Source organism: Chinchilla lanigera, unplaced genomic scaffold, assembly GCF_000276665.1.
Source record: "Chinchilla lanigera isolate Chin_1 unplaced genomic scaffold, ChiLan1.0 scaffold00167, whole genome shotgun sequence".
In the NCBI taxonomy this organism is placed as follows: Eukaryota; Metazoa; Chordata; class Mammalia; order Rodentia; family Chinchillidae; genus Chinchilla; species Chinchilla lanigera.
In genome coordinates, this window is record NW_004955568.1 from 739,302 (window position 1) to 765,893 (window position 26,592).

At 42.9% G+C, this 26,592-nt stretch overlaps 1 protein-coding gene across 2 annotated transcripts; it reads left to right on the plus strand.

Moving 5' to 3' along the window:
- Positions 1-5,151: 5,151 nt before the first annotated feature.
- On the plus strand, positions 5,152-25,101 carry Acp6 (acid phosphatase 6, lysophosphatidic). 2 transcript variants are annotated; one of them, XM_005413458.2, is made up of 11 exons: positions 5,152-5,250; positions 5,535-5,893; positions 12,842-12,970; positions 13,085-13,215; positions 13,551-13,630; positions 16,882-16,969; positions 17,788-17,920; positions 19,294-19,394; positions 21,486-21,581; positions 23,880-24,045; positions 24,783-25,101. In XM_005413458.2, the coding sequence occupies exons 2-11, from the start codon at positions 5,675-5,677 to the stop codon at positions 24,924-24,926; spliced, it is 1,287 nt and encodes a 428-aa protein (XP_005413515.1). In that variant the 5' UTR covers positions 5,152-5,250; positions 5,535-5,674; the 3' UTR covers positions 24,927-25,101. The 2 variants fall into 2 exon arrangements, with proteins under 2 accessions (XP_005413515.1, XP_005413516.1); XM_005413459.2 differs by having other exon boundaries at positions 5,159-5,250; positions 5,576-5,893.
- The last annotated feature ends 1,491 nt before the right edge of the window (positions 25,102-26,592 follow it).

Consider the following 26,592-nt stretch of genomic DNA (forward strand, 5'->3'; position numbering starts at 1 on the left):
TCCATAGTTTGCATAATTGCCTTTGTCCTCCATTAAGTTCCACTTGCTATCACTTAGCTGAAAATTTGACTCCAAGCTTCCTGGAAAGCAAGGCAAAACTGAAGGAAAATTAAATTTCACACTTTTTAATACCTGTTGTAAAGCTAATGCTTTGCTCTAAACCAAATTTCCCAGAATAAGATTTCTATAGGAAGCAGTAAGCAATGTAATGGGCAATGTCCCTCACCACACATATCCTATAATTTCATTTGGCAAGCAAGTATGCAGTACTTAACTATGAGCCAGGCACTGTGCTCACCACTGGAAATTAAATAGTGAATATTATTATTTCTTATCTAATCTCACAAGTAAGATTTGGATAATATGAAATGTAACTCTCTGAAGACAATTTGGTGAAAGGAGGGCTTGTTTCTTAAGCTATCCCTGCCTAGTAGTACAATCAGGGTCAAAATAAGTTGCAAATGTTGTTACTCCTCCCTTCTCTGTCTCCAGAGTATGGTTTCAGGACTTCTGAGCTTTCTTTTTAAACTGAAGCTCACCATCACTACCATGTAGTATGTATCTGGAAAATACTCACAGAACTCCTGAAGAGTTGTTCCACATATGCTGACAAGGAGCACTTTCCTCTAGACATGGAATCTGTCATTTTCCCAACCTTACCTGCTCTGGCTTTCTATAGAGATCTACTGCCAACACATCTCCCACACCTTGGCAGGACAAGCCATTACTATTGCTCATACAGACCAAACAGGATGCTCACTGTTCAGCTACAAGTCTAGGCTGGGAAGATTCACTTGAGAATAAGGTAACCAATGAAAAGATGTGGGGCTGTGGAAATGTTTGATATGCCTTACCATCTCAGTGGCATGGGACACAACGCTGCAGTTCCATTCTTATTTACAATATCACACCAAGTCAGCAAGTTCCCCAAAACTTATATAATACAGACTACTTGTTTACATACTCATTGTGCATGTGCAGGCTGACTACACAACATATGCTGACTCACTAGTGAAAAGCCTGAGCTCAGTTATCTTTGGTATCTTGATCATACACTCACCATGCCTGCCAAGTCTGTGCCAATGTTGCCTCATCTATTAGCACAAGGGTGGACTAAAGCTGCTGCCTTTTCTACTATTGTAGAGAGGTTTTGGCACCCAGATGTCTGTATTCCATTGCCCTTGATGGTGCTGTGATGTGATAAAAATTACCAAGACTGCTGAAGCTGCTCCAATACCAGGACCTTTCCGCACTGAACTATACCATGTTTTTATTGAATTATTAGGAAAAATTCTCAACCATTCCAGTTATATCTCATTACACAGGTTCCAAAACCATATTGTCTGATGTACCCACTGCTTTATGGACACTATATTAAATCAAAGTCTTAATCTGTTTGTGCTGCCTTAACTAAATATCATCAGCTGGGTGGCATAAACAATAGAAATGTATTTACCTATAGTGCTGTAAGATGGAAGTCTGCAGTTATGGTCGTCAGCCTCTGGGAAGGCTTCTCTCTCTGGTTTACAGATGCTCACTTTTACCGATATACTTACAATGGTCTTTTCTCAGTGTATGGTCATGGCAAGATATCTTTCTTCCTCTTATAAAATCATCAATCCTATTGGATTAGTACCCCATGCTAAGATTTTTTGTTGTTGTTGTTGTTTTCTGGTACCAGGAATCGAACTCACGACCTTGCACTTGCCAGGCAGGTGCTGTGCTGCTGAGCTAAATCCCCAGCCCTACCCTATGCTTATGACCTCATTTAATTTTAATTATCTAATACAGGTACACTGGAGGTTAGAGTTTTACTATGTCAGTGGGGATGAGGGCAGCTGAATCCACAGCAAACAGGATTCAGTTTTTAATCATATCAGGACATACAATAAGACTAAAAATTGCATCCATGGGCTGGCACATGGAGAAAAGCAGAGGCAAAATGCGATGTTCCAAAAGGACCCCTCTTCCCCCACTGGAGTATATTTAGAACCTTCCAGTTCATGAAGAAGTTTAGATTCAGGTGTGAAGCTCACATTCCATTAAGTATGTATCTTAGTTATTTTTCTTTCATTGCTGGAACAAAATACAAACATCCAAAATTAATGAAGGAAAGGTTTATTTAGCTCACAGTTTGTGAAGATTTCAGTCCATAATCAGCTGGCTCCAGGGCAGGGTGGTAGAAGACAGCAAAAGCAACGAGAGCAAAAGAGGGGGGCAAGTGTCCTTTCCTCCCTTCTATTGTAAGCAGGCTACTATTTACATTGGGTGCAGAACTCACACCATCTCCCTGTCTTCCTCTTGCATAGGATGAGGATGTTTACAAAGTAAGGACCCTGGCTCCCTACTGAGTCACTTAAACTTCTGAACTTCTCAAATTGATACAATGTATCAACCATTACAACCCTCCCCTTGTCAACTTGTCAACCAGACACTTTTCTTTAAATTGGTCTCCAGATACAAAGACATGCATATTTTTAACATTTCACAACTTGAACATTATAACACAGGTTTAACAATACTTAACCAGTATTAATTCTATCAACATTATTTTACATTAGAACCATAACATTCCCTCTCTGGTCTCCCAAAGACTAATGCACATCCCTTTATGCAAAAGGCATTTAGTCCATCTCTAAGAGTTGCCAAAGTCCTAACAGTTTCAGTATTGCTGAAAAGTCCAAGTCCCAAGTCTTCTCTGATATTTAAGGCAAACTCTTAGCTGCAACTCCCTGCTACAAATGAAAATAAAATTAAACATTTCCAACATTCAATGGCACAAGATAAACATTTCCATTCCAAAAGTTATAAACAGTGGAATGCAAAGGATTGGGACCAAAGCAAGTCCAAAATCCAGCAGGGCAAACATTAAGTCCTATAGTTCCATGTCCAGCATCAGAAGCAATCTATGGCACACTGTGAGCTCCAAAGGGCTCAAATGACTCCATCCCTATGGCACTTCTGGTGGTTTCAGCCCCCACAACTTCTCTATTAGGCCAGCTTTGCTCCCTCCTTGCAGCTTTCCTAGATGGTTCACATTCCTGGCTTTTCCAAACTTTTGGGGTCTCCACTGCACTTTAGGCTTCTCACTCATAGCTTCACACATTGCCCTCCCAGGGGCACACTGCCTGGTCTCCCAGGCTTTCTGAAATCAAAGTGCAAGCTTTTTAACCTCATAACTCTTGCATTATGCATGCATCTAAAACCTGCACCATGTGGATGATGCCAAGGTCTGCTGTCAGCTGGAGCAGTAGCCAGGCTTTCTTCTTTCTTGGCTGTAGAAGTTGAGTGCCTGGATTGCTGGGCACTCAGAATCCAATTCTGAGGAACAAATTTTCTATGCTGCTACCATTGTGGAACCTGGTGTGGTCACTGCCATTCTGGAACATGGCACTCTGCGGCTTTCTCCTCAAAGCAAATCTTTCACTTTTGCAGTTTTGAGGCTACAATGGCTGGGGACTTGCTGCTTCTTGTGTGCCCTCTTGCCATCTTTTATATTCTCTGGTTCTTTCTCAGCAATTGAGATTGCCTCAGCTCTGTATTTGCAATCCACAGCTTTACTGGGGCTTCCTACCTGGACAAACAGCGTTTTAAATCATCCTACTGGGCTCTTTATTCTTGATCCTCAACATAGATGTGGCTAAAATCCCCCAACAATAGCCATGTTGCCGCCTCAACATTCAACTGCCTTGAAATTTCTTCCACCAGATTAGTTAGTCCACCACCCTTAATCTTAGTGTCAGGCAAAGCTTCTGGACATGAGCAAAATGCAGACAAACTTTCTGCCAAACCACAACATACTTCGTCTGGAGTCCAACAGCCAATGCAGTCCTTCCCAAAAGAAACCTCCCAAGCCTGGACTTTACTGGCAGGATTTCTATCAGCCTTCTGGTCTTCTGAGCTCTGACCAGACTCTTCCATACAGAACAGTCTAAAGTGTTCTCCAAACATTTCCAAACTCTTCCCACAAGCCATTCCCAAAGGCTCTTGAACCACTTGGTCAGGTATAGTCACAGCAATGACCCCACTTCTCAGTACCAAACTGTCTTAGTTACTTTTCTCTCCTTGCTGGGACAAAGTACCCAACACCCAAAATTAAGGAAAGAAAGGTTTCTTTAGCTCACAGTTTGTGGAGGTTTCAGTCCATAATCAGCTGGCTCCAAGGTAGGGTGGCCTGGCAGAGGGGCAACAGTTCAAGGTGGCAGAAGACAGCAAAAGCAACAAGAGCAAAAGAGGGTTGGAGAGCAAGCCTCTTTTCCTCCCTTATATTGCAAGCAGACTACCACCTCCTGAGGGGTGGGCGCAGCACTCAAACCCTCTCTCTGTCTTCCATTTACACAGCATGAGGATGTTTACAAAGTAAGGACCCTCCTCCCTGCTGATTTAGTTAAACTTCTAAACTTCTCAGATTGACACAGTGTGTCAACCATTACAGTATGTCATCTTCTGTTCCAGTTTCATCCAAAGATATCACTGAGAATGATTAAAGAAATGGTTCGAAGTTATATACTCTTCTCACAACTTGGCCTTTACCTTGCAATGATTACATAGGGTTCTAGATTGCATCGTGTTGCAAAATTCTGGGAATACGAGTTTGGGATGACTATATTCAACAGAAACCAGACCAACAACTGGTAAGACTAGGTTCTTGGTTACCCTCTTGGTTTTTTTCCACAAGAAATATGTACTGTGGATGTAAGTAAAAATATCAGAGAACTTAGTGTCATATGATTACAATGATTTACACCTGAGAATTTTAACCATCTTCAACATCCACAGTAAATGTAAACTAAATATAAAGACTGTGAGCCAAGCTTTGCAAATGATAACCACTTAATAGGTGTCTCTGCTCTTGGTTTCAATAACCCAGCTTCCTGTACTTAAAGTTTTCTACACATAAAACCAGAACAAAACTACTTCCCTCCACCGTCCCGTTCTATTCTTAACCTTGTGTTTCCTCCCTGCCGTTGCTTGGTAAACCTGTCTCACCGACTTTACAGGACCTACTCAGCCCTGTCCACCCAGAAAAGACCAGGGATCTCCGGCCTGCAGACTGGCCGGAGACTAGGGGCAGGGCGGGGCGGAGCGGGAGGGGGCCTACAATCTCCCCGGGGGGATAGTAAAAAATCTGCCTGCGCACTGCCCTATGGGAGTTGTAGTTCTCACAGTTTCCAGCCTGCGGACAGACAGTCACCACCGGACTCCTTTCCCGTGCTCCTCTGCGCGGTTCCACTTGGACCCGTTCTGAGGGTAAGGAGGTGGTTCTGGGTTTATAAGAAAGTAGATTAGGGGATTCTGTTCCAGAGGTTTCGGTACCGAGAAATTTAGGGCTGATTCCTGCCCCTTCTAGAGTGCTGGGGGCCAAATTTGAAATCCAAGCTTAAGGTTCCCTAGAGGGCAAAAGATGAACTGAGCTTCCCCAGGCCCAGTCTACAGCGGGAGCGACCAGCTCTGCCCCGGTGAAAACTCCCGGGGAGGCTTTGTACTTCCACCTCAGCTTCTTCCCCTGCGCGCCCTCTCCGGGTCTCTCTCAGGGCTGGGAGTTGCTGCGGTGTTGGCTGTGCTTTCCCTCCAGTTTCCACGAGCTTGGGAGCGGCCGCTGAGCCCCGGCGCGAACGGAGGACTTGCGTTCCCCTACTGACCGCAACCCGGAGGGCGGCGAGGAGCTACCACCATGATCACCGGGGTCTTCGGCATGCGCGTGTGGGCCCCGGTGGGCGCCCTGACCTCGCTGGCGTACTTCTTCCACCGGCAGCGGATAGCATTGGCCGAGCGGCGGCCAGCCGACGGCCAGCGTCCTATTGATCGCAGCCTGCTGGAGCTGAAAATGGTACAGGTCGTGTTTCGACACGGGGCGCGGAGTCCTCTCAAGGCGCTCCCGCTGGAGGAGCAGGTGAGGGGTGGGCCGGGGCCAGGCTGGTGGAGCGGCGGGGAGGGCAAGCGCCTCGTGGAAAGGGGTTGGCTGGGGTCCTTGCCCTCTGTTCTTTACCTCCTTCGGCGGCCAGTGCGTGGACCCTCCGGGATAGGACAGCCCAAACTTTGTTTCATCCCATAGCTGGCCTTCTTAAGGTGCAAAGGAATCACCTGGGGATCTTGGTAAAATGTGTGTTCTAACTCAGCATGTGTCTGGTAGAGCCAGAGATTCAACATTTCACGAAGGTGTCTGGGTGAACGTGTACAGGGCTGAAGTGCACTTGTGTATCGTTGTTTTGATGGTTGTCAGAATTGCCAGAACCTTTATAACCGTGATAACAGAGGTCGATTTGCTTATGGTTGACAGCTCAGGGTTTGCCAAAGGCCATTTGAGATCTGACGGCTTCTTGGTAACAAGTGCTATGTCTTGGGATTCTTTTACATTTTAAGATTCCAAACCTGTAGTGAAAGGGATTTTTTAGAAAATTTAAATTTAAAATTTAAGTAAAAATTGGCTGGTCTTGTGGCTTAAAATCTGCCTGCTTTGGCGAGGATAATTATGATTAAAGCACAAAAATTAGCTGGGTTTTGTTGTTTTGGTTTGGTTTGGTTTGAAATGATTATCCTTTCTGGATGTGACCTCTTGTAACAGAGGAGCTTAGTGAAGAGAGACAGACAACCACAAATCCCTAGGCCCCCAAGTGTCACATTTAACCTGTGGAGTGCTTTTGTATGGTTAGTTTTCCCTTGATGTTGGAGCAGACCAAACAGGTATTAGGTATATTCTTCATTATCATAGCTGCTTTCCCAACGCTGTGAGGGTTGTATCTGCACACTGTACAACTGAAAATCCAGTCTTTAAAGTTGGCCACATATGAAATCAAATCTTTAAGGCACTTCTTTCATAAATATATTTTTGCAGGCACTTAACCAGTTTTCTAGTTAGTCTTCCTATGATTATCCGACTTTTAGCCAGTAATGGAATTTCTTTTTTTCTTTTCGATGCTTTGATCTTTTTTTCATCCCCTTACCTGGTGTCTTAGTTAGCTTCTCTTGTTGCTGAGACAAAATACCCAAAGTGGTAGTATAGGAGGACACTGCAGAGGAGGGCAAGGCAGGCAGAAGGCAGCAAACAAGTGACCTAGCAAAGTAACAAGCAACAAGCGACAAGAGAGATTCTTTTTGTCCTTTGTATTGTATCCACTCACACCTAGGGTGCGGGCGTGGGGTACCCTTAATCCTATGCTAAACCAATCAGTGAAGTAATTTAGTAATCACCCACTCTTAATCCCAACATCACATACTCTAGATTCTGCCACCTCTGAAAATCCCACTTATGACCACACGAGGATTTGGGGGCGGATATTCAGACACAAGACATAACACCTGTCTTTTTTTTTTTTTTTTAAACCTGGTGTTGAACTCAAGGACTTTACACTGACCTACAATCTTAGCCCTTTGTATTTTTTATTTTGAGACAAGTTCTCACTAAGTCAATTAAATTGCCCAGGCTGGGCTCTAACTCCCAACCTTCCAGTCTCAGACTCCAAAGGCATGTATGTGCCACCCTGCCTGGCTTTTTACCTGGCCCTTTATATTAGCTCGCCAATTTTTTTTTTTTATCATTTTGTACTCACATAGCCCATCTCTTATGTACATCCTGACCTCATTCCTCTCCATTTATTCTTGTTGCAGAGGGCTGGGAAGTAATATGTTGTTATATATGTTATATTCATATTAAAAACAAAGTTATTGGTAGTAACAGAGAATAAAAGTTTGTCTGTCTACACCTGCACCAGCACTGGGTCCAGTTTGGTATACCTACCCCCTGAATGCCCTGGAGAAAGATTTAGGTTCTCTCTGAGATTTTTTTCTGAGTCAGTGGGTGTGTGACAGGTTATCTTCTACCTTTATGGTGAAAGGGGCGGCTTTTGCTTAGCGTACTAGCTTCATTTATCTCCTGTCTGTGCAGCTACAAAATATGGAACATCTGATTCCATGGCCTCACTTTACAGTGAGGGACGGCACATGTACCTCTTTTGTCTGCTCATACTCTGAAGACTGTAGGCAGATCCTTTAAACATTTTAGCTACCAGTAGTATAAAACTTATATATAAAAGCCAGGAATGGAACCAGCTCTCTTTCAGCTTATGCTATTAGTGAATGTCATCAGCTTTCTATAGCTTGTTTCTGGATATCTCAGATTTGTTTTTTCAGTATCCAATTTGAAAGACATGGTTTTTGGGATTTTCTAATCTTTCTGGTTCTGTTATAAATTGTAGTCACATGAGACTGCCTGGCAACAATTCTGAAATTAAAATTGCTTTTGATACATGTTTCCTGTTTTCTAACTGATCTATAGATAGAACATATGTAACAAGTCATTCAGTTTTATCTCATAAATCTGTAGAAAGTAGCATTGTTTAAAACTGTATTTTGTTTCTTATGGCTTGACTAGCTATTGATATAACCTGTCTTGCTGAAAGATTATGCTTTGGAAATAAAATTATGGAACTTGTTTGGCCATTTTTCTGATTAGTAGAGTAGGTCCAAGTACACTTTCAAAAGAAGACTTGATCCTGCTTTCAGGTTTCCGTGAGATGTCCTCTGGACAGTGGCAAGGTGGCCCCCACCAAGGAGATTTTTATTTTTATAAAATAAAGTTCACTATACCCCATATCCATAGTTAAGGTATTTTCATTTTTATTTGAGAGTAGTTGAGCTAGGCGACATAATGTTATATTGCTTTGTTCCTATCCAGAGGTAAGCTAAGAACAGTTGTACCAGTCAGTCCATCCATTCTTCTGGATTGATGGTTCTTAACTTTGGTAAGACATTGAACTCTACTGGGGAAGTTTAAAAAACCCTAATGTTTAGTGGGCATAGTGGCAGACACCTGTAATCCCAGCCCTTGGGAGGCTAAGGCAGAAGAACCATTGTCAGTCTGAGACTAGCCTGAACTGCATAGCGAGATCTTGTCTCAAAAAACAACCAAACAAAATTACTGATCCTTGAATTTTCCTCCCAGAAAGTCTGACTTAATTGGCCCAGGGCATCCAAACATTGTAAACATTTTTCTGGTGAAGCTTTAAATTATCTGGATCTTACAGCGTTAGAAAATGGAGACCCTGGCTCTGTGACTAGCCTGTGTGATTAGTCCAAGATGGGGCTCAAACATCAGTAGCTAAAAATTTTCTTAGTGATACCAGTGTACAGCCAAGTTTAAAGCATCACTTTATTCTAAAAACTATACCTAGAAAGTTTTTGTTTACTCCATGTAGATTTTTTTCTTTTATCTGGAATGTAGAATATTGCTTCCCAGTACAGAATTGCCTTCAATGCAGTACACTTTAGTGTTGAGGGAACTGGGAGAAACACTCCCACAGAACCCATTGCAGTGACTACTGGAAAGATGTTGATTCTATTACTCTATCTTCTTTATGAGGACCCTCGGGAGAAATTTGTCTGTTAGCATTAGAAATGGTGTACTTCTCCCAGCAGTTGGCTTGCTTTTATCTTTAAACTTGTCTAGCTGATCACATTGCTCTAGAACGCTTAGTGCCAAAGCTGTGGCCCACCTATGATAAGTATTTGGATCCTTGTGGTATGCATTTTTAAATAAACTTACCATTGTATTCATTTTTGTTCTTGTATTTGTTTCCTTTTGTCTTTCTTACCTATTTTAAATTAGTATTGCTATAATCTACTTTAAGTTTCTTTCTGAAGATGTACTATAAATGAAACAGATAAAATTATCAAGTTAGACCTTGCCACTAATTTGGAAGCTGAAGAGCAGGAGAGACAGAGAGAGTGTGTGTGTGTAGTGGGTGGTTACCATATATGAAACTGATGTATTGTTTATTCTTGAACATCCGAAAATGTGTACCATAAACTTGACATGATGACTTTAGAAATTGTCCGCTGGGAGACACCAAAGATCTTCACTTGGTGAATGTGCCTAAGAGGAAGAGATTCCTTAGTGTGGCTAAAGGGCTTGTAGCCTGTCTAGCCTGTGCTAGACAATGGATTTACCAGGATGGATAATTTAATCTTGGCTTTAAGGGAGTTGACAACATGGTGAAAAAGACGGACAAAAAAGATTTTAATTATGGGACTATGCAGAGAGAGAGTACTGGCAATAGAAAGAGCTATCTCAAATTAAAATGACCAAAACTGAACTCAGCTTTCTAGAAGTTGTCTTTGTCTTAATATTAGTCAAAGAACACTTCCATTATCCTCTCCATGTTAGGCACACAGACTAAAAATTAAAGTGGTTTTTTTCTTTATTCCTCTTTGTTTACCCAGCAACCCATCTGCCAAATAAAGCTTTTGTCTACTTAAGTGTCAAGTCTAACTCAAATATCTTACATCTGCCTCCTTGTTTCTCCTGCCTTAGGTGAAACCTTAGCTACTTATGTAAACTGTTACAGACATCCTAAAATTTGCTTTTCTGCTTCTGGTCTTTCCATACCACCCGTGTGGGGGACTTGGCTGAGGAGTGAATGGTTAAACTCTGGGGCAAAAGCACACAGGCTCTATGAGAAATGAATGGTTAAACAGCAAGAAGTTTAGATTAGTGAAGCCTGTTGTGTGTGGCCATTGTCCTCCCTCTTTCCCCAAGAAAAACTGCCTTGGCTTGAGGCAACTCCTTACCCAAACTGTTTTTCTTTTGCTTTTTTCACCTACACTGATATTCTAAATAAAAGCCAAGCGTTCTTGGCTTCAGCGCTTCTGGGAATTTCCCTCATGCTGTGTTCTCAGTGGAGTTAGCCCCTCTGAGCCTCTAGGTGATTGAACTAAGAAGTCTCATCTCTAAGTAATCATTCATCCTCTGTGCCTCCATGGTCACACACTGTGACACAGTTGTAATACGTATATACTGTCAGCTTTCTAACTACTCTTTCTAACAGTGGTGTTGATTTTCTGAGACTCTGGGGTCCTATTCCTACTTGAACCAGAGAAGCTTTTGCATTTATATGTGCAAATCTAAAATTCAACTTTACTTGGTACTTGCTAATTAAAAAGTTTGAAAGCTGTTCCCGGGTTGAGGAAATGGAACCACTTATTTGCTATAATTCTTCACCATCTCCACTTTCCTCAGGCTATCTGTTCTTGGAATTTGGAATGCCACCCTCTCTCCTTACCTACTTCTTACAACTTCAGGTTTGTGCTTGTCTAAATCCTATTCATTTCAAATACATTCCTCCCATGAAACTTTTCCTGAATCTGTAGCCAAAACAAAATGTCTGTCTTGCCTTTGAACTTTGATGTCCTTTATCTGGCTTCTTACAGCACATATCTGTAACAGCATTTCTATGGTTTATATTCATAGCTTGCTTCCTCTGCTGAAAAGGAATTTTGCAAAAGCCAGACTTTTCCTGAAAAGGCAGGAAAAGCAGGATCAAGTTATTGCAGGCTTGGTATCTTCCACAGGGTTTGGCAAGTTGTCAGAACCATTAATTGAACTTGTGGCATACCAGACCCTTTTAAGGCATCCAGAATATCGGGGTCAGTAGGTGACCTCGTCTCTTCTCAGGAAACTAAGTCTACTGAGCAGGACAGACCAGTAGAGGACTTCTCCTCGTACATTTTGGTAAAGACTCCCACAGAAAGTCACTGAGGTTGCTATGTAATCTTAGGCCATCATCAGGGCTTGTTGAGTCTTATGGAATAAATGAGAGTCTTTCCAGATAAGAGAAGAAGAATTTCCAGGCAGGAGGAATGACACTGAAAAAAGCCAGGAAGTGTGAGACTGGTACTAAAGGAATTAAAGTTGTGTTTCCTGAGAGTAAGTGTAGGGGACAGGGCTGAATTGGTGAGGAGGACGCTGGAGAAGAGACTGGCCCATCAAACAGCTGTGAAACCTTGAAGGGTTTTTCCCAGGGGAATTACAGGATCAGAACTGGAAAGGAGGAAGGTGTCTTTGCATGAGTAAGGTTTATACTCTGACAGTAAGATAGTAGAAGGGGAAGGACCATTGCTAGTGACTTTTTCACTAGCCAACAAATCAGTAGAGCTTGGTACAAGGATCATAGAGTAGCAGGAAATCAGAGGTTTGAGTTTTCAGGCCCAGGTGCATTATTGTTGCACTGAGAGAGATATAATAGGTTGGGAAGAGGAGCAGGTATATGGGACTAGGAAAAAATCTTGTTTTTAAAACTGAAGTTATCACTTCTGACTCTGAGTGTTAATTTTATGGGTAGGGCCGGGGATATAGCTCAGCAGCACAAGTGTCTGCCTGGCAGGCACAAGGTCCTGAGTTCGATTCCCCATACCAAAACAAACAAACAAAAACAAAAGAAAAATTATGGGTAATTGGAGCTATGACATCTGTAGCCACTTGTGATGATTGATTGATTGATTTTTTCCCACTTGTGATATTTTAAAAACCATTACGTTACGGTTGGGACAGGGACCAGATTGCAAGGTAGAAACGGAAATGAAGCAATGCCTTTAGATGAAATGTGCTTGTTTCAGAAATAGGATGAGAGGAAGGGAAAAATACATGGTAATCACAAAGGATATTAACCAGAGTCCTAAGTAGAGGGTGCCAGACATGGAAACCTTCAGATTAATTCATTAGAAATGCTTACAGACATAGTCTCTGAGATCATATTTCTTTCATTCATTCATTCATTCATTCACTCACTCAGCAGGTATTTGTGTGCTGGATATTCCATCACTTCTCCCTTGTCCTTCAGTGTGAGCTTAGAGCTGGGGCAGCCTCTTAAAGGTGAGAATTTGTGTTGTTGCAATAACAGGACATGAGCTCAGGACAAATAGAATAGTAAATTATGATCATTTCTTCTTTTGATTCTGAGTAAAGTTTCTTTTCTTTCTTTCCATGGGAATATTATAGGGCTGCTGGCTGTTAATGCTGTTTCAAGAACGTTTTCTTAAAAATATGCTTTTTTTATGGTCACAACAGGTAGAGTGGAGCCCCCAGCTATTAGAGGTCCCTCCTCAAACTCAGTTCGATTACACGGTCACCAATTTAGCTGGTGGTCCCAAACCACATTCTTCTTATGATGCTCACTACCACAAGACCACCCTGAAGGTGAGCAATACTTTCCTGCTCTGGGAGCCCGTTGCAAAGTGTAAGTGGTTCTCCGTGGGCTGAGTTCAGCAGGCTATCAGGTGCTTTATTCTTCTGCTCTCTTCCCCACTTCAGGGGGGCATGTTTGCTGGGCAGCTGACCAAGGTGGGCATGGAACAGATGTTTGCCTTAGGAGAGAGAATGAGGAAGAAATATGTGGACGCCATCCCCTTTCTTTCATCATCCTTCAAACCCCAGGAGGTCTTGTAAGTCACCAGAAGAGATGTTGCACCTGACTTAAGGTCTTAAGCATGGGCAAATCTGTACTGATCCCCACAACAGTGTCAGATGGTTTGGGAGACACTTTGCCATGATGCAGTTACTCTGTGTCACAGGATCCCGTGAACAGGTGGTCACTGGAGGTCACATTCATTGGCCTTTGAGTCCCACCATCCCAAGAGAGGTAAAGTATTCTTCCTTTTCCCTCTCACACCTTATTTGGTCTTGCAGGATTCCCAGCCATTTAGTGGAATAAGGTAGAGTTTATATAATTCAGTTTTCTTTTTATGAGCATTTCTGCCTTTTCATTTTTTTTTTCTAGTGTTCGTTCCACTAACATGTATCGGAATCTGGAGTCTACTCGTTGTTTGCTGGCTGGGCTTTTTCAGCGTGATAAAGAAGGTTTGTGTTTGAAGTCTAAAAGTCAGCCCTGTGCCCGAGCAGCTCTGTGTTCTCACTTCCAAAGCCCCCTTCATCCTTGGTGCCTGTTCTTTTGACCTCTCTTCTCTTGCACATGTGACTCCTGGGTGTACCTATCCTAGAGGGTCCTTCCCAGTCTAGCCTTGTGCTGCCTTAGCCCGCTGACCTGATGTGCCTCTGACTCCTGACTTCTCAGGCTTCTACACAAGTTGCGGAAGGCAGCCATATCCAGATATTATGAACAGTAATGAAGCACTGCTGAGAAGATAGGATGGCAGGAGGGACCCTTAGCTGGAACCTAAGATTGCTGCTCCTGCTCTGATATTGATGATAATCCATAGCATGATAGTGATGATAATCCATAGCGTGATCCACGTGGTATTGACAGTATTCTGTTCAGCCTTTCCTAGGTGAAGAAGTCTATCAAGTTTTGGTTTTGATATACTCAACTAGTGAGTGAGTGCCGTCAGTGATTCCCAAATTTTCCACCACCAATGACTGCATTTCTTATTTCCTATGTTTGAGAGATTCTGGCCATCAAATGAGCATGTATTTTGTCATTTATAATTGATTCAAATTCATATTTAATTACTGGTCTGGATTTCAGATCATCCTGACCTCACCAATACTAAATGGTACAATAGGGCAAGGCTTCTTATTTTGTGCAGCTTCTTGCAGCAGTATCTCAAATAGAAACAAAATTTCCACCAAACTTAAAAATATGTAAGATAGTGGAACTTTCCAGCCAGAGCAGGCTGGCTTTGTCCCCAACTGGACGGGGTACTGCTGTTAATTCTGGCCGAAGTTGGCTGCTAAACACAGTGTGTGCTTCTAGCTAACATAAAGCAAACGCGGTGGACTTCCGCAACTTCTTGGGAGCCCTTGAGCTTAAGAGTAATGTATAGTGCCTGATCTTCTGGATGTTCTTCACTTGCTCCGCTTCAAAAAGGAAATGTCCTTTTTCCAGAAACACTGGAAGTGTGGCTGAGGGAGAAAGACGGTGGCCCCTTTAAGTACATACAGGTTGTAGACCAATTAAATGATATTTGTAGCATTCTTAAAACAATATTGGTACATTCTGAATCATTTCAGTGTTAGAATAATAACCATGGGGCTTAGATTGATTACTCTGTGTTTGAGACTTGGCAAATTCCAGTCACTGCTGATGGGAGCTGTTTCTTTCTTTTGCTGTGAACCTTCCACAGACACAGAGCAGAGCATGGGAAGATGTTAGAACATCTTCTTTGGTCGCTAGCAGGAGGGGAAGCATCCTGTTTCCATCAGTAGAGAAACTACTACCCTAACTTGTGGTGTGGCCACCACAGCAGCAGTGCCCTGTGCGGGACCCGGAGGTGTTTGGATCCGTTTGACTTCTGTCCCACCTGCCTCTGTGCCTTTCCCAATATCAAGGGACTTGAATGGGCCAAGGAACTTCAGAAAGTGCCGCCGTTAATGGAAGTGGCACAACTTTGGGTGCTGCTGCTTTAGGAGTAAAATCCTAGAAAAGTGCTGGAGGGTCCACGTATAAACTGTAGAAAATCAGGCTGTGGAGGAAGCTCGTCCTTTATTTAGCATTCATTTCAGTGTCTGCTCAAGTGTGTCTTATTTACCATGAACAATAGTTGCAATATTCTGATTCCAATAGTAGACTCCAGATGCAATACTGCAGTTTTATAGTGTTACAGTAGAGGTTTAAACCATAGTTATTATTCTAAAAGGATTCAGTATGTATGAAACATTGTTAGAGCTTTACAAATACTGTTTAATTCTTGTGATGACACTGTCAGGTGGGTACTGTTATCCCCTTTGACAGATTAGAGGACTAAGACAAAGAGAGCTGAGTGACTTGCTCAGGCACACAAAACTGGTAAATGGTGTAGGTGAGATTCAGACACTTGACATTCTGGATTCAGAATCTGTGCTGTTTACCTTTATGCATGGCTGCTTCTGTGAGGACATGTGTGTCTGGAGAAGGACTGTGATTGTTTGGTCTCTTCTTTTCACATCTCTTGCAGAACCCCTGATTCTTTCTGGGGGGAGGTGGGGTACTGGGATCCATAGTGTAGTCTACTTGCGTGTCCTAGCCACCTTTCTTTCTGTGGTTCCTAGTACCCTCCTGAAGAGCTCCCAGTGCTTCACGTTACAGATCCTCCTATATGGCATACATCACCTTTTCTTGCTTTATGTAATTGTGGAGGAGGTTCCACTTTTTAGAACAGTTGAAAACTACCGATGTAATCCTATCTTTCGATTTATGGATAAGCCCTGAAGCAGGGAAGTGACTTCCCAAAGCAGCCTACTTGTTAGTTGTAGATTCACGTCTTAACTTCAATGACTTTCAGCTTGATTTTCTTCTGTTCAGACCAACAAAGATGTCTGAGTTCTGATATGCTCAGAAGTTACCATAGCTACTTCTAGAGTCCTGGTGCTCTTACTATCAATAATTTTCTTAGAAATAAATTGCTTTTGGGGACTTAGATTGACCTAATTACTCTGAAGATTGGGCTCAGTGAATTCCAAATTGGTGCTGATGGGAGCTGCTTCTTTTGCTATGAGGCCTGAACTGTGTAGAAAGAACCTGCCACCGGCACAGAATAGGGCATGGAAAGAACAACCTTCTTTGTTCACTGGCAGGAGGGATAAGGACAGCATTTATATATAAGAAACATCCTTAGAGTCTAATCTTTAGTTCCTAGTAGTTTATCTAGAAGGCTGGCTTTTATTTTGGGCAGGACCTGGAGTCAGAGTATTTGTGACCTTGTGGCCCCCTTTTTTTAGTCTGTCATTTGCTATGTCACCATATTGACCTATAGGGGTTGATCTTTGGGAAGCAAAAAAAAAAAATAACCTGTTTCTGATCAAATTGGGGGCAGCCTATTTATGAGAATGCCCCAGTGCTGGTAATGCTTCAAGGCAGGGATGTTTTGGAATGGGGAGGGAAATGCCAGTTTGATCTTGGTCTCTACCTGCTCCAGTCCATTTGTGGCCCGGCAGAAGGCATAAACTATACAGAACAAGGCTGGTACTTACTTTCCCCAGAGCTCAGGCTATAGGACAGCTCCTGGTAGCAGAGCCAGGGCCTGTTAAAGGCAGTTACTGTCCTGAGGGAGTGACGTTATGATCTGCCTCTTGGAGCCCTTCTATCTATAGACAAAGGGAAGAGATAGTATGAAGTGGGGATACTGGGAAGAAAAAGCTGAAGCCCCTTTCTGCCTGAACATCCTTCCTTCCAGGATCGATCATCATCCACACTGATGAGGCAAGCTCTGAAGTCTTATACCCCAACTACCAGAACTGCTGGGGCTTGAGACAGAGAACCAGGTAACTGACTTGAGGCTCTCTCTCACCAAGGGAAACAGCCTTTTCCCATCTGTGCTGGAAGACTGTTTGCACGGGGACCCTGGCGGGCTTACCCACTGGCGGATAAGGGAGTGGGGCCGAATTACACTCAGGTCTGACTTCAGCTGTCTGGGGAGTGGAGGAGCTCTTGCTAACAGTGGTGGGCTCATAATGAACGTACAGGAAGCCTGGGTAAAGCCACTGTAGTTGGAGAGATGACTGCATAGCCATGAATGGTGCTTTGCCTTACAAAGCATTATCCTGACAACTAGGCTCTGGAGTGGGGCAGATGGGGAAACTGATAGTAAAATAAAAAATGACTGAGCCGGTCATCCACCTGCAAATCCAGGTGTGCAAGCATGAGAAGACACTGCCTTTTCTTTGCTTAGCAATGTGCTGCTGTGTGGGGTAGATTGGTTTGGGTTAGGGATACTTTTTAGTCCTAAGGTGTTTCTGGGCTATACCAAGACTGTATAATATATGTTCCACTGTATATGTTCCATTTTCTTTAAGAAAGAGAATGTTGTTGTAAGATAGATCTGGACTATGCATTATTTCTGGTATAATAGATAGATAGAGTAGGATTCCAAAAATCTAGCCTTTTATGCTAACCTTAATTCTTGCTAATTTACTTTTACAAATCATTTGACATTTTGAGCCTCACTTTACTCATGTTTAAAATGGGAATAATACAGCTAATGCCACTGGGATGTGAAAGTTACATGAGACCTCAAGTATTGAACAGAACACAGGCCAACAATTGATCAACATATAAGGGATTGCTTTTATTTTTTTGACAGAGGCCGGAGGGAAGCTGCTGCTTTGCAGCCAGGGATCTCAGAGGATTTGAAGAAGGTGAAAGAAGGGATGGGCACTGACAGTAGTGATGAAGTAGACTTCCTTATTCTCCTAGACAATGTGGCTGCTGAGCAGGTGAGATGCCTGTTTTCTGCTGGGTCCGGGGCTGTGGGGTAGGCACTGACTGAGAACTGGGTGGAGGCTCACTGGTTTGCCGGTAGCTGTGACAGGACTTGCAGACGGAATGGATGTGGGTACGGAGGGACATAGAGCAATCAAGGAGGGATGGGCACAGTCAGAGAGAACTCATTCAGGAATGCAGACATTTAACTCTAGATCAGTTTCTTGAAACATGATCCTTAGAATACTGAGATGTGAGTGTGTGTTTTTTATAGGGCAGTCTGGCAGGCAGAGTGGATATGCAGCAAAGATTATGATAGGGCAAGAATAGTAAATCTTTACATGTAAAATTTACATTTAGCACTTTTAGGTTCTAAACATTTTTTTTTTTTTTTTCCGGTACCAGGAATAGAACTCACAACCTTGCACTTGCCAGGCAGGCGCTGTGCCGCTGAACTAAATCCCCAGCCCCCTGTTCTAAACATTTTGGGATTCCTCTTTATTGTATCATTTTTTTGGAGAGTCAATATGCATATTAGCATATTTGAAAACTTTGAGATACCTATAAAAATGTGGTTAATCTTGTAACTGTTTTCCTCAGACTAATTTAGCCATAGAGTTTTTTATTATGCAATTAGTATATAGACATACACAATGAAGCTGGGTGTGGTGGTGCATGCCTGTAATCTCAGCACTCAGGAGGCTGAGGCAGGGGGATTGCCATGAGTTTGAGGCCAGCCCGGACTACATAGTGAACTCAAAGCCATCCTGAACTACATAGTAAGACTCTGTCTGAAAAGAAAAAAAAATTACACTATGAGAAATACTTGTCTAGATTCAAAAGCTGAACACCTGAAGGCAATTTAAAATCCTCTTTTCTTATGAAAATGACAGCGTGCCCAAAAGGCATAAGTGCACCTTTTATGTATGTATAAATAGGTTTAAGTTAAAGGGAAGTATTTGTGTAAGGTATTTGTATACATACTTTTAAAAATTCATTTTAGGGAAAATGAATGTCAAGTGGAGATATATGAATTCTTTGCTTTATATTTGACTTATCCTTTTTCTTTTTTAAAGTTAAAAAATAAAATTCTGGGAACTAGGGATGTGATTCAGTGGTAGAGCACTTGCCCAGCATGAAAGAGGCCCTGGATTCAATTCCAGCACAGTAAAGAAAATTAAATTAAATTTTGAAGTGGATGGGAGCATCAGAAAGGGCAGCAAAAGAATTTTTTAGGTTCTAGGACTTCAGAAATAAGGGAATACATAACTTCAGAAGGGTTTTGGGGACACAGTTTTGCTCTGTGTGGGCTTTCCAGGAGGAGATAGGCCCTGGCAGGCCCTGGTTAGCTGCCTTCTTTCTAAAACTGTGCCTGTGGTCCTTTCAGGTACACAATCTCCCCAGCTGCCCCATGCTGAAGAGATTTGCTCAGGTGATTGAACAGAGAGCTGTGGACACAGCCTTATACATCCTGCAACAGGAAGACAGGTGAGGGACCTTTTAGCTGCTGGCACAGCATCATGCTTGATCAGACCTCTAAGTGTGTGGGAGTGAAGGGTTCATCAAGTTCTGTCGCATCCCCACCAGCTGGCATCACTGTAAAGACTGACATGACCCCACACTGCAAGCCCTAGTCCTCATATTTCTGCACTGGGGCTGGTGACCTAGGGCTTTCATTTCCTGTTACACAGAACTAAGAGCCGCCCCATTGCCATGTGTCTTTTAATCACTCACTTTTTCCTTTTGCTTTAAAGTTCAAAGGGTTTGGGTAGGGGAGCTGTGGGAAGAATAATTATTTCTCACTTTATATATATTATAATGTATGAATCAATTTCACATTCTCACTTGCAGTAAGTGAAATTATCCTTGGCTTTGTAGATAAAGAAAGTAGGGCTGAGAGAGACTACTTTGTCTGGGCTCAGCAAACGGATGGTAGCCCCAGAACTTGAATCCAGATCCCCAGACAGCAGTGGTGTGTTTTCTTAGTCTTCCTGGTACCTGAGGTTCTGTTTCTAGAAGGCCTGTTTCTAACGAATGGAAAGTATTCCTGTTATCAAATTTCAGAAGCTACCTTTTTCTGATTGGTAAATTCATTCAGCTTACACTCACAATAGGTGAGTTGGAGGAGTGAGGAGATGAGAAAAGGAAGAATAGTTCTAGGAAAGACAGAGTATGAGTGTTGGGGGGAATATCTCACATTTCAAGAATTTGTACCATCTGTTGCATTAGAACAAGAGCCCCTGACTGCATTGACTCAGAGTCACCATGTGTCTTTGTGCACTAGCCTTAGGCATCCAAGAGCTTCCAGCTAAGCCACTCAGCTTGCTACCACTCCCTAGGACTTGCCAGCTTCCCTATAACACAGCTGCACTAGACCCAAACTGGCACTCACTGCCCTCCCTCTCACCAGTTCTCGCATACACACATTCAATAAATCAGGCTTTGCAGGTCATGTCATCTCTGTTGCAACTACTCATCTCTGCCCTTGTAATGTGAAGCAGCTATGAACAACATGCCAACAAATGGGCATGGTTGTGTTCTAATAAAATTGAATTTACAAAAACAGGCAGGCAGGTCAGATTTAGCCATGGTATAATTTGCTTTCTCCTGATCCATTGTCTTTTTTCATTGCAGTCAGCCTGCTTTCATAAAATGGGTGTTTTTTCAAAGACAAATGGTTACAAACTCACAGTCCAACTTGGTTTGTGCTGCATACATTCTTCTGGAAGCCATACGTCACAGGCAGGGTTGGTTGTGTACTCTTCATCCATTGCTTCAGCATTCTCTGCCAGAAGGACGGCAGTTTACCCAGTTACCATGTGTAAAGATTAGTTGAAGCCAGTCACGGCGAACTTGTTCCCTTTTGTTGGTGACTGGGTTTTGAGAGTTCTAGGAGAGGTGTTTTGGAGGGTTTTTTTTCTCTTTGATAAAAAATGAGATACTCACAAACACCCCTTTTTTGCCACTTGACTGTCCCCATTTTCATGCTTTGTTCACTTCTGCGAGAGAACATGCTTTGAGTACTATAGCCACCTTGTTACTGTGAAGTGACAGGCCTGAGAATGTAAGTGGTGGAGCCACAGAGCCAACCCTGGGACACTTGCTGAACTTCTGATTAAGTCAAATAAACAAGACAAATAAGAAATGTCTTTATGATCTAAACCTCAAAAGTAGGAGTGCTGGCACATAGGAAATGTATTTTAGGATGTTAGTCCTTCTACTTGCTCTTCTGAAATTTCTGGAAGTCATCACCCTCATCCTTCCCATCTTTGTGCTTTTATTCCTCAAGGCTTAGTTCTTTATAATTTGTCCGAGTTACCATTCACCTGTCACCCCTCCCATTCCAGCTGTATTCATAATAGATCTGCATCTTGGAGCTTTTTAGTTGGAAGTCTTTGTCGGCACATAGCCCTCAAATTAATCTCTCTCCTTCCTGCTCTTGGCTGTGCCTTCTACATTACTTGTCTTTTTCTCAGCTCCATCTGACTGGCCTCTAGAGGTCCTGTGGAGCAGACCAGTCTACATCAACTGAGTGCTAAACACCTGTTAAGACTCTTAACGGCTGTTTACTTTTCACAGGGAAGGTCTGCAGATGGCAGTTGGCCCATTCCTACACATCCTAGAGAACAACCTACTGAGGGCTATAGAACCTGCCCTTCCAACCAGCAAGACCAGGTACCTGGCATAGCAACTCTTCTTTGTGCAGACAATAGCACTGGCGGGCCTCTAGCTGCAGAGAGGGGAACCTCTTGGGGATTTGGGCAGGCTGTGAGTGACTGTAGGTAGACGTTTAAGAAACCACAAGTCCCAAAGAGATTTATATCCTTTTCACTTCTGTTTTTGCTGCAGCTCTTGTGCCATGTTTTAAAATTTTTATTTTAGCCAAAAAGAGCCCTAAACATATTTTACTATAATGGCTTAATATATTAAACATCTTCGCTCACTGTACGGAAAGTATGTGTATTTTTCCCCCATCACTGGGACACCCACAGTTTAGAGGAGAGTTTAATTTGGCTTATAGTTTCAAGGGAATTCAGTCCATGGTTGGCTGGCTCCACGGTAGAAACATCAGGGCAGAAAAGTGGGTGTGGCAGAGCAAAGATGCTTGGTTCATGGCAGCAGAGAAGCTGAGCAGGGGAATAGTGTCAGAGAGGGAAGGGCCAGGGATCAGATATAGACCCCAAGGCCACACCTCCATTGTGCACCCCAGACACCCAAAAGTGTATTCTACCAATCTTCTGGACAGATCGCAAAGCTAATCAAGTTGGCACTATCAAGTGTAAGTATTACAGTGTGATATTTGTAAACCATTTTTTCAAATGTTGGAAATGTCTCATGAGCTTCCATTACCACTTTTCAGGGGGTAATGGGGAATACTGGGGGTTGAACTCAGGGTCTTCACCCTGAGCTATATCTCCAGCCCTTTTCATTTTTGAGGCAGAGTCTCACTTAGTGGCTGAGTTTCCTGGGATGGACTCATTACCACTTTTGTATAGCCCAGAACCCCAGGGCTATGGGTTTGAAATGTTTGTGTCCTAGGCATTTGCTAAGTGTGGTCTTGACAAACAGCTTCACTGTCACCTAAGAACGTGCTGAATTCCCATGTCCCCGTTTGACCAACTGAAGCAGATTCCCCAGGTGATATGTCTGCACTGAGAAAGGGGGGGAGGGAGGGAGGGAGGGAAGGAGAGAGAGAGAGAGAGAGAGAGATTACAGGTATCGAAAACCAGGTTAAATAACCCTGAGTTATTGCAGGCTGATCAGGCCTGCAGTCTCCCAAGGGAGTAGATGGTGAAGGCTTAAATAAATGAGACAATGGCAGTGATTTCAGGGCTCCAGGAGGGACTAACTCTCTTACAGCTTCAGTATTCTCTGAGTTAGCCAAAGACTTCCCTGGGCAGCCTGTATTTATTTAGTTTTCAAACAAAGGGGGAGGATACTCAAGAAAACGTGGGAATTGCAGGACCTTGGGAGAATTTTCCCAAGTGGTAAATTATGTCAATCAGGAGAACTACGTTATCTTTAGGTTGGTATTTATTGTAGGAGTGTGGAGACTGCAGCTGCAGTTTCCTTGTAGTAATTTGGGTTGGAGTCTTCAGCTGTGGCCTTATCTTGTCAAACAAGGTGTCTAAGCTTCAGACAACTCACAAGTAAACATGGAAAGCCAATTGGTTAATATTAAATCCTGCTCAGAACCACTTTGTAGTGGTCCCCAACAACTCATAAGTAGAAACTCTACACTAGGTTGAATAAGAAACATTCAGAGGCTTTGGGCCAAGATGTGTAATAGCAAATCATATGAATGCCCTTCTCTCATTTGTAATACCCACAGTGGCACTACATTTCTTGCTATCTTTTGCCATCCTTACCTATCTCTGCCTCTATCTGAAGAATGCTACGGAGTCCAATGCTAGTCTTTTAGGTTGAGGGTCAGTAAGTAAAAGCATTGAGATAGATGCTTCCCTGGAGATAGATACTGGTATCAGATAAATAGGACTAAAATGTCACCTTTATTTCTGAGAATGTGAAATTTTAAAAATGTGTTGATGGCCAAACAGGCTTTTTCATATTCCTTTGAAATGAACTTAATTCTCCAAAACTGCAGGCTTCCTGAACAAAGAGCAGAGTCTGCCCCACTAAACTCATCAGATGGCTGAGAGTGGGAAGAGCATTTGCCACAGGGTAGCAGGATCCAAAGACAGGGAGGGATAGGGCCTGAGCCACACATTGCTCCCATGAAACTCCCTAGGAGGAGTGAGTGGGTGGGAAGGAGAGTTGCTGCAGGGGAGCCTTTCTCAGGGAAACATGAAGTGTAGGGATAAAGGTTCTCCCCACTATCTGTTTCATTGGAGCTTCATACCAGGCTCAACTGATTGCTGAAGTTAAGTGTTGTTCCTTATTCAAGGGACACGCAACGGTCTGGCCTCTAGAGACCTGAGTAAAGAATTGTGGAAAACTCTTTGCTTCTTGCAGAAAACTGTACCTCTATGCAGCTCATGATGTGACCCTCATGCCTCTCTTAATGGTTCTGGGGACTTTTGATCACAAATGGCCTCCGTTTGCTGCTGATCTGACCATAGAACTCTACCAGCACCAGGAATCTAAGGAGTGGTTTGTGCAGCTCTATTACCATGGAGAGGTAAGACCTCTGAGTAGGGCTAGGGTGTGACTAGGCACCTCCCCCAACACTTCTCACCTGGTTAATTTCCCTTAAAGGGCCTGGTGGAGTTTTCACTGGTACCATCATGTCTTTGAGTCCTATAGGGTGACTCACAGCTATGGCCTAGAACTAGAGCAAAACTTGCCAAGTGGTAGAAAGGTGAGACTTGGGCTTTATCCCAGTTCTGTTAAAGGCCCCTAGGGGCAGTCACCACCTTCCTGCTCTTCTCTTGAGTAGCTCTGGCAAGATGTAACATCTTGACTGTGAGGTCTGTTTTGAAAATTAAAAATGATGTCTTTGGGCGGCGATGTGTGTTGTCAGCACCCTTGGTGTCTTAGCTGCTTTGTTGTTATTATGTGCAGGGAGGAGTCCAGTACACTTGTTATTATGTGCAGGGATGAGATCTTTAGCTTTCCTGGCTCAGGATATATCTTCACTGTGTCTTCTCAAGTCAGTTCAACAAACTTTTCTTGAGTGCCTTTTATTAGCAGGTTGTACGCTTTTTATTGTGGAAATGGACTGGGTAGTGGGCCCTTCCTGGCTGTTGTATGTGTACACGTACATACTGCTCAAGTCAGCCTCTCAGACTGCTGGGCTCAGCAGAAGAGAGCAGAGGGTGGAGATGTAGCTCAGGGGCGCAGCACCTGCCTGGCAAGCAGAAGATAGCAGAAGGATGGGATCCTCAGTGGACCTGCTGAATTATGTCTCTTCCACAGGAACAGCTGCCAAGAGGTTGCCCTGACAAGCTTTGTCCACTGGACAAATTCTTGAACACCTTATCACTGTATTCCTTGAGCCCGGAGAAATACCGCGTGCTCTGCTCCCGAGCACAGGAACTGGAACTTGGAAATGAAAAGTGACTGATTCATGCAAATAACTTGACTTTTAAATACAAGCTTTTCTACCGTACCTCCAGCTTTGAGTGTTTGGGAATGGGGCACGAGTTAAAGTACATTACTGTAAGGTAAGGATATTTCCTTCCTATAACTATAGTAAATTCTTTTTTGGAAAAAAAAAAAAAGTGTTATGTTGAAACTGAGGAGTTTTTTCTCTTTTTTGTAGCTTGATTTCTAAGGTCAGAGTATATAAATGTGACTCAGGCTGGGAGTATTACGACTCTCTAGAATTGTGTTTAGGACTTAAACAGAAAGTTCTGTCTTGATCTGAGTAAAAAGTGAGTAGGAGTTAACTAAGGAAGCAAGGAAGAAGGAACATTGTATGTAGGTGAAACATTTTGAGGTTCAGGGACATTGCTGGGTGGTAGGAGCTCTACCTTTGACTGCCCTCCCCAGGAATGCCTGATGAGTCCCTATTTCCTTATCAGCATTCTCATTCTTACCCAGAATCTATTTCAAACCTTGTCTGATTTCAAACCAACGGTCCCTTTACCTCTCACAATAGCAATCACGAAAGCCTGTCTACTTCCTATCATCTTTATGTAGGAAGATGATAAGAACTGCCAGGTAAGGAAGATCAGCTTTCTTAGGCTCAGATTTTTCTTGTGAGCTTCAGATAGTCATCATGTCTGTCTGGGTGTTCCATTTTCCATGTCAAAATCAAACTCTTCTGCTCCCAGACCTGCTTCTCCCACAGGAAAGTTTCCCTACCTGAATGGAAGACATTTCCATTATCCACCCAGTTGCATTTTAAACCAGAACTTTGTCCTTATTTCCTTTGTTTCATATTTTCCTGTTCTCATAAGTTAAATTCTATTAGTACCTCCAGTTTGTTTCTTGAATTTAGTCAGATTTCTCCGTCTTCAGTCTTTAATATCCCCTCCCCATCCTCACACTGCTGATTGGTATATTTATTTCACTAAGAAAGTAAAAGTAGGAAAATGTCCATATCCCTACTACCACCACCATCAAATCCAACTCACTTGCTCTGGTGCTCCTCAGGCCTGTCTGCCTTCCCCCCTTCCCTCCCTCTCTCCTTCCTTCCCTTCCTCCCCCCCGCCACTTCTTTCCTCCTTCTTTCCACCTTCCCTAAGAATGAACCACCTCTACTATCCAAGGACAGCCTCCAGCTTGGTATTGACACCTGTAATTTTCTTTTTTTCTTTTTTTGCCATTTTTCTTTTCCTATTAGTTATTCCCATTAACATACAAGTATGCTATAAAGTCATCTGTCTTAAATTTTTTTCTCTCCATCTTGAACGTGGCATTTTTATTTTTCCCATTACAGCAAAATTCAAAAACATTGACTTCTCTGATTCTTCCTTTCCCATTCTTCCTTGAGCCAGCTATGATTAGGTATTCACCTCCACCACTCTCTGGAAACAGCCCTGGGAAATTCATCAATGACCTTTCTGTGGTAAGTCCAGTAGGCAGTTTCCAATCTTCTTACTTAGTTTTGCATCAGCATGCTTAGGATATTTTCTTCATTTAGCTTCTATCAAGTCAGAAACGTTCTTGGTTTTCCTCCAGTTTCTCAACATCTCTGTTTTTGCAGAATATACCCTTGTCTAATCTCTTAAGAATTGGAGTGTTCCTTGGTTTAGTCTTTCTCTGTACTTTTTCTACATTT

Excerpts from the sequence above, each read along its gene's own strand:
- Acp6 (XM_005413458.2), top strand. The coding sequence starts at position 5,675 with ATGATCACCGGGGTCTTCGGCATGCGCGTGTGGGCCCCGGTGGGCGCC. Across the intron at positions 13,216-13,550 it reads TTCAAACCCCAGGAGGTCTT|TGTTCGTTCCACTAACATGT; the intron begins GTAAGTCACCAG and ends TTTTTTTTCTAG. Across the intron at positions 16,970-17,787 it reads GGCTTGAGACAGAGAACCAG|AGGCCGGAGGGAAGCTGCTG; the intron begins GTAACTGACTTG and ends TTTTTTTGACAG.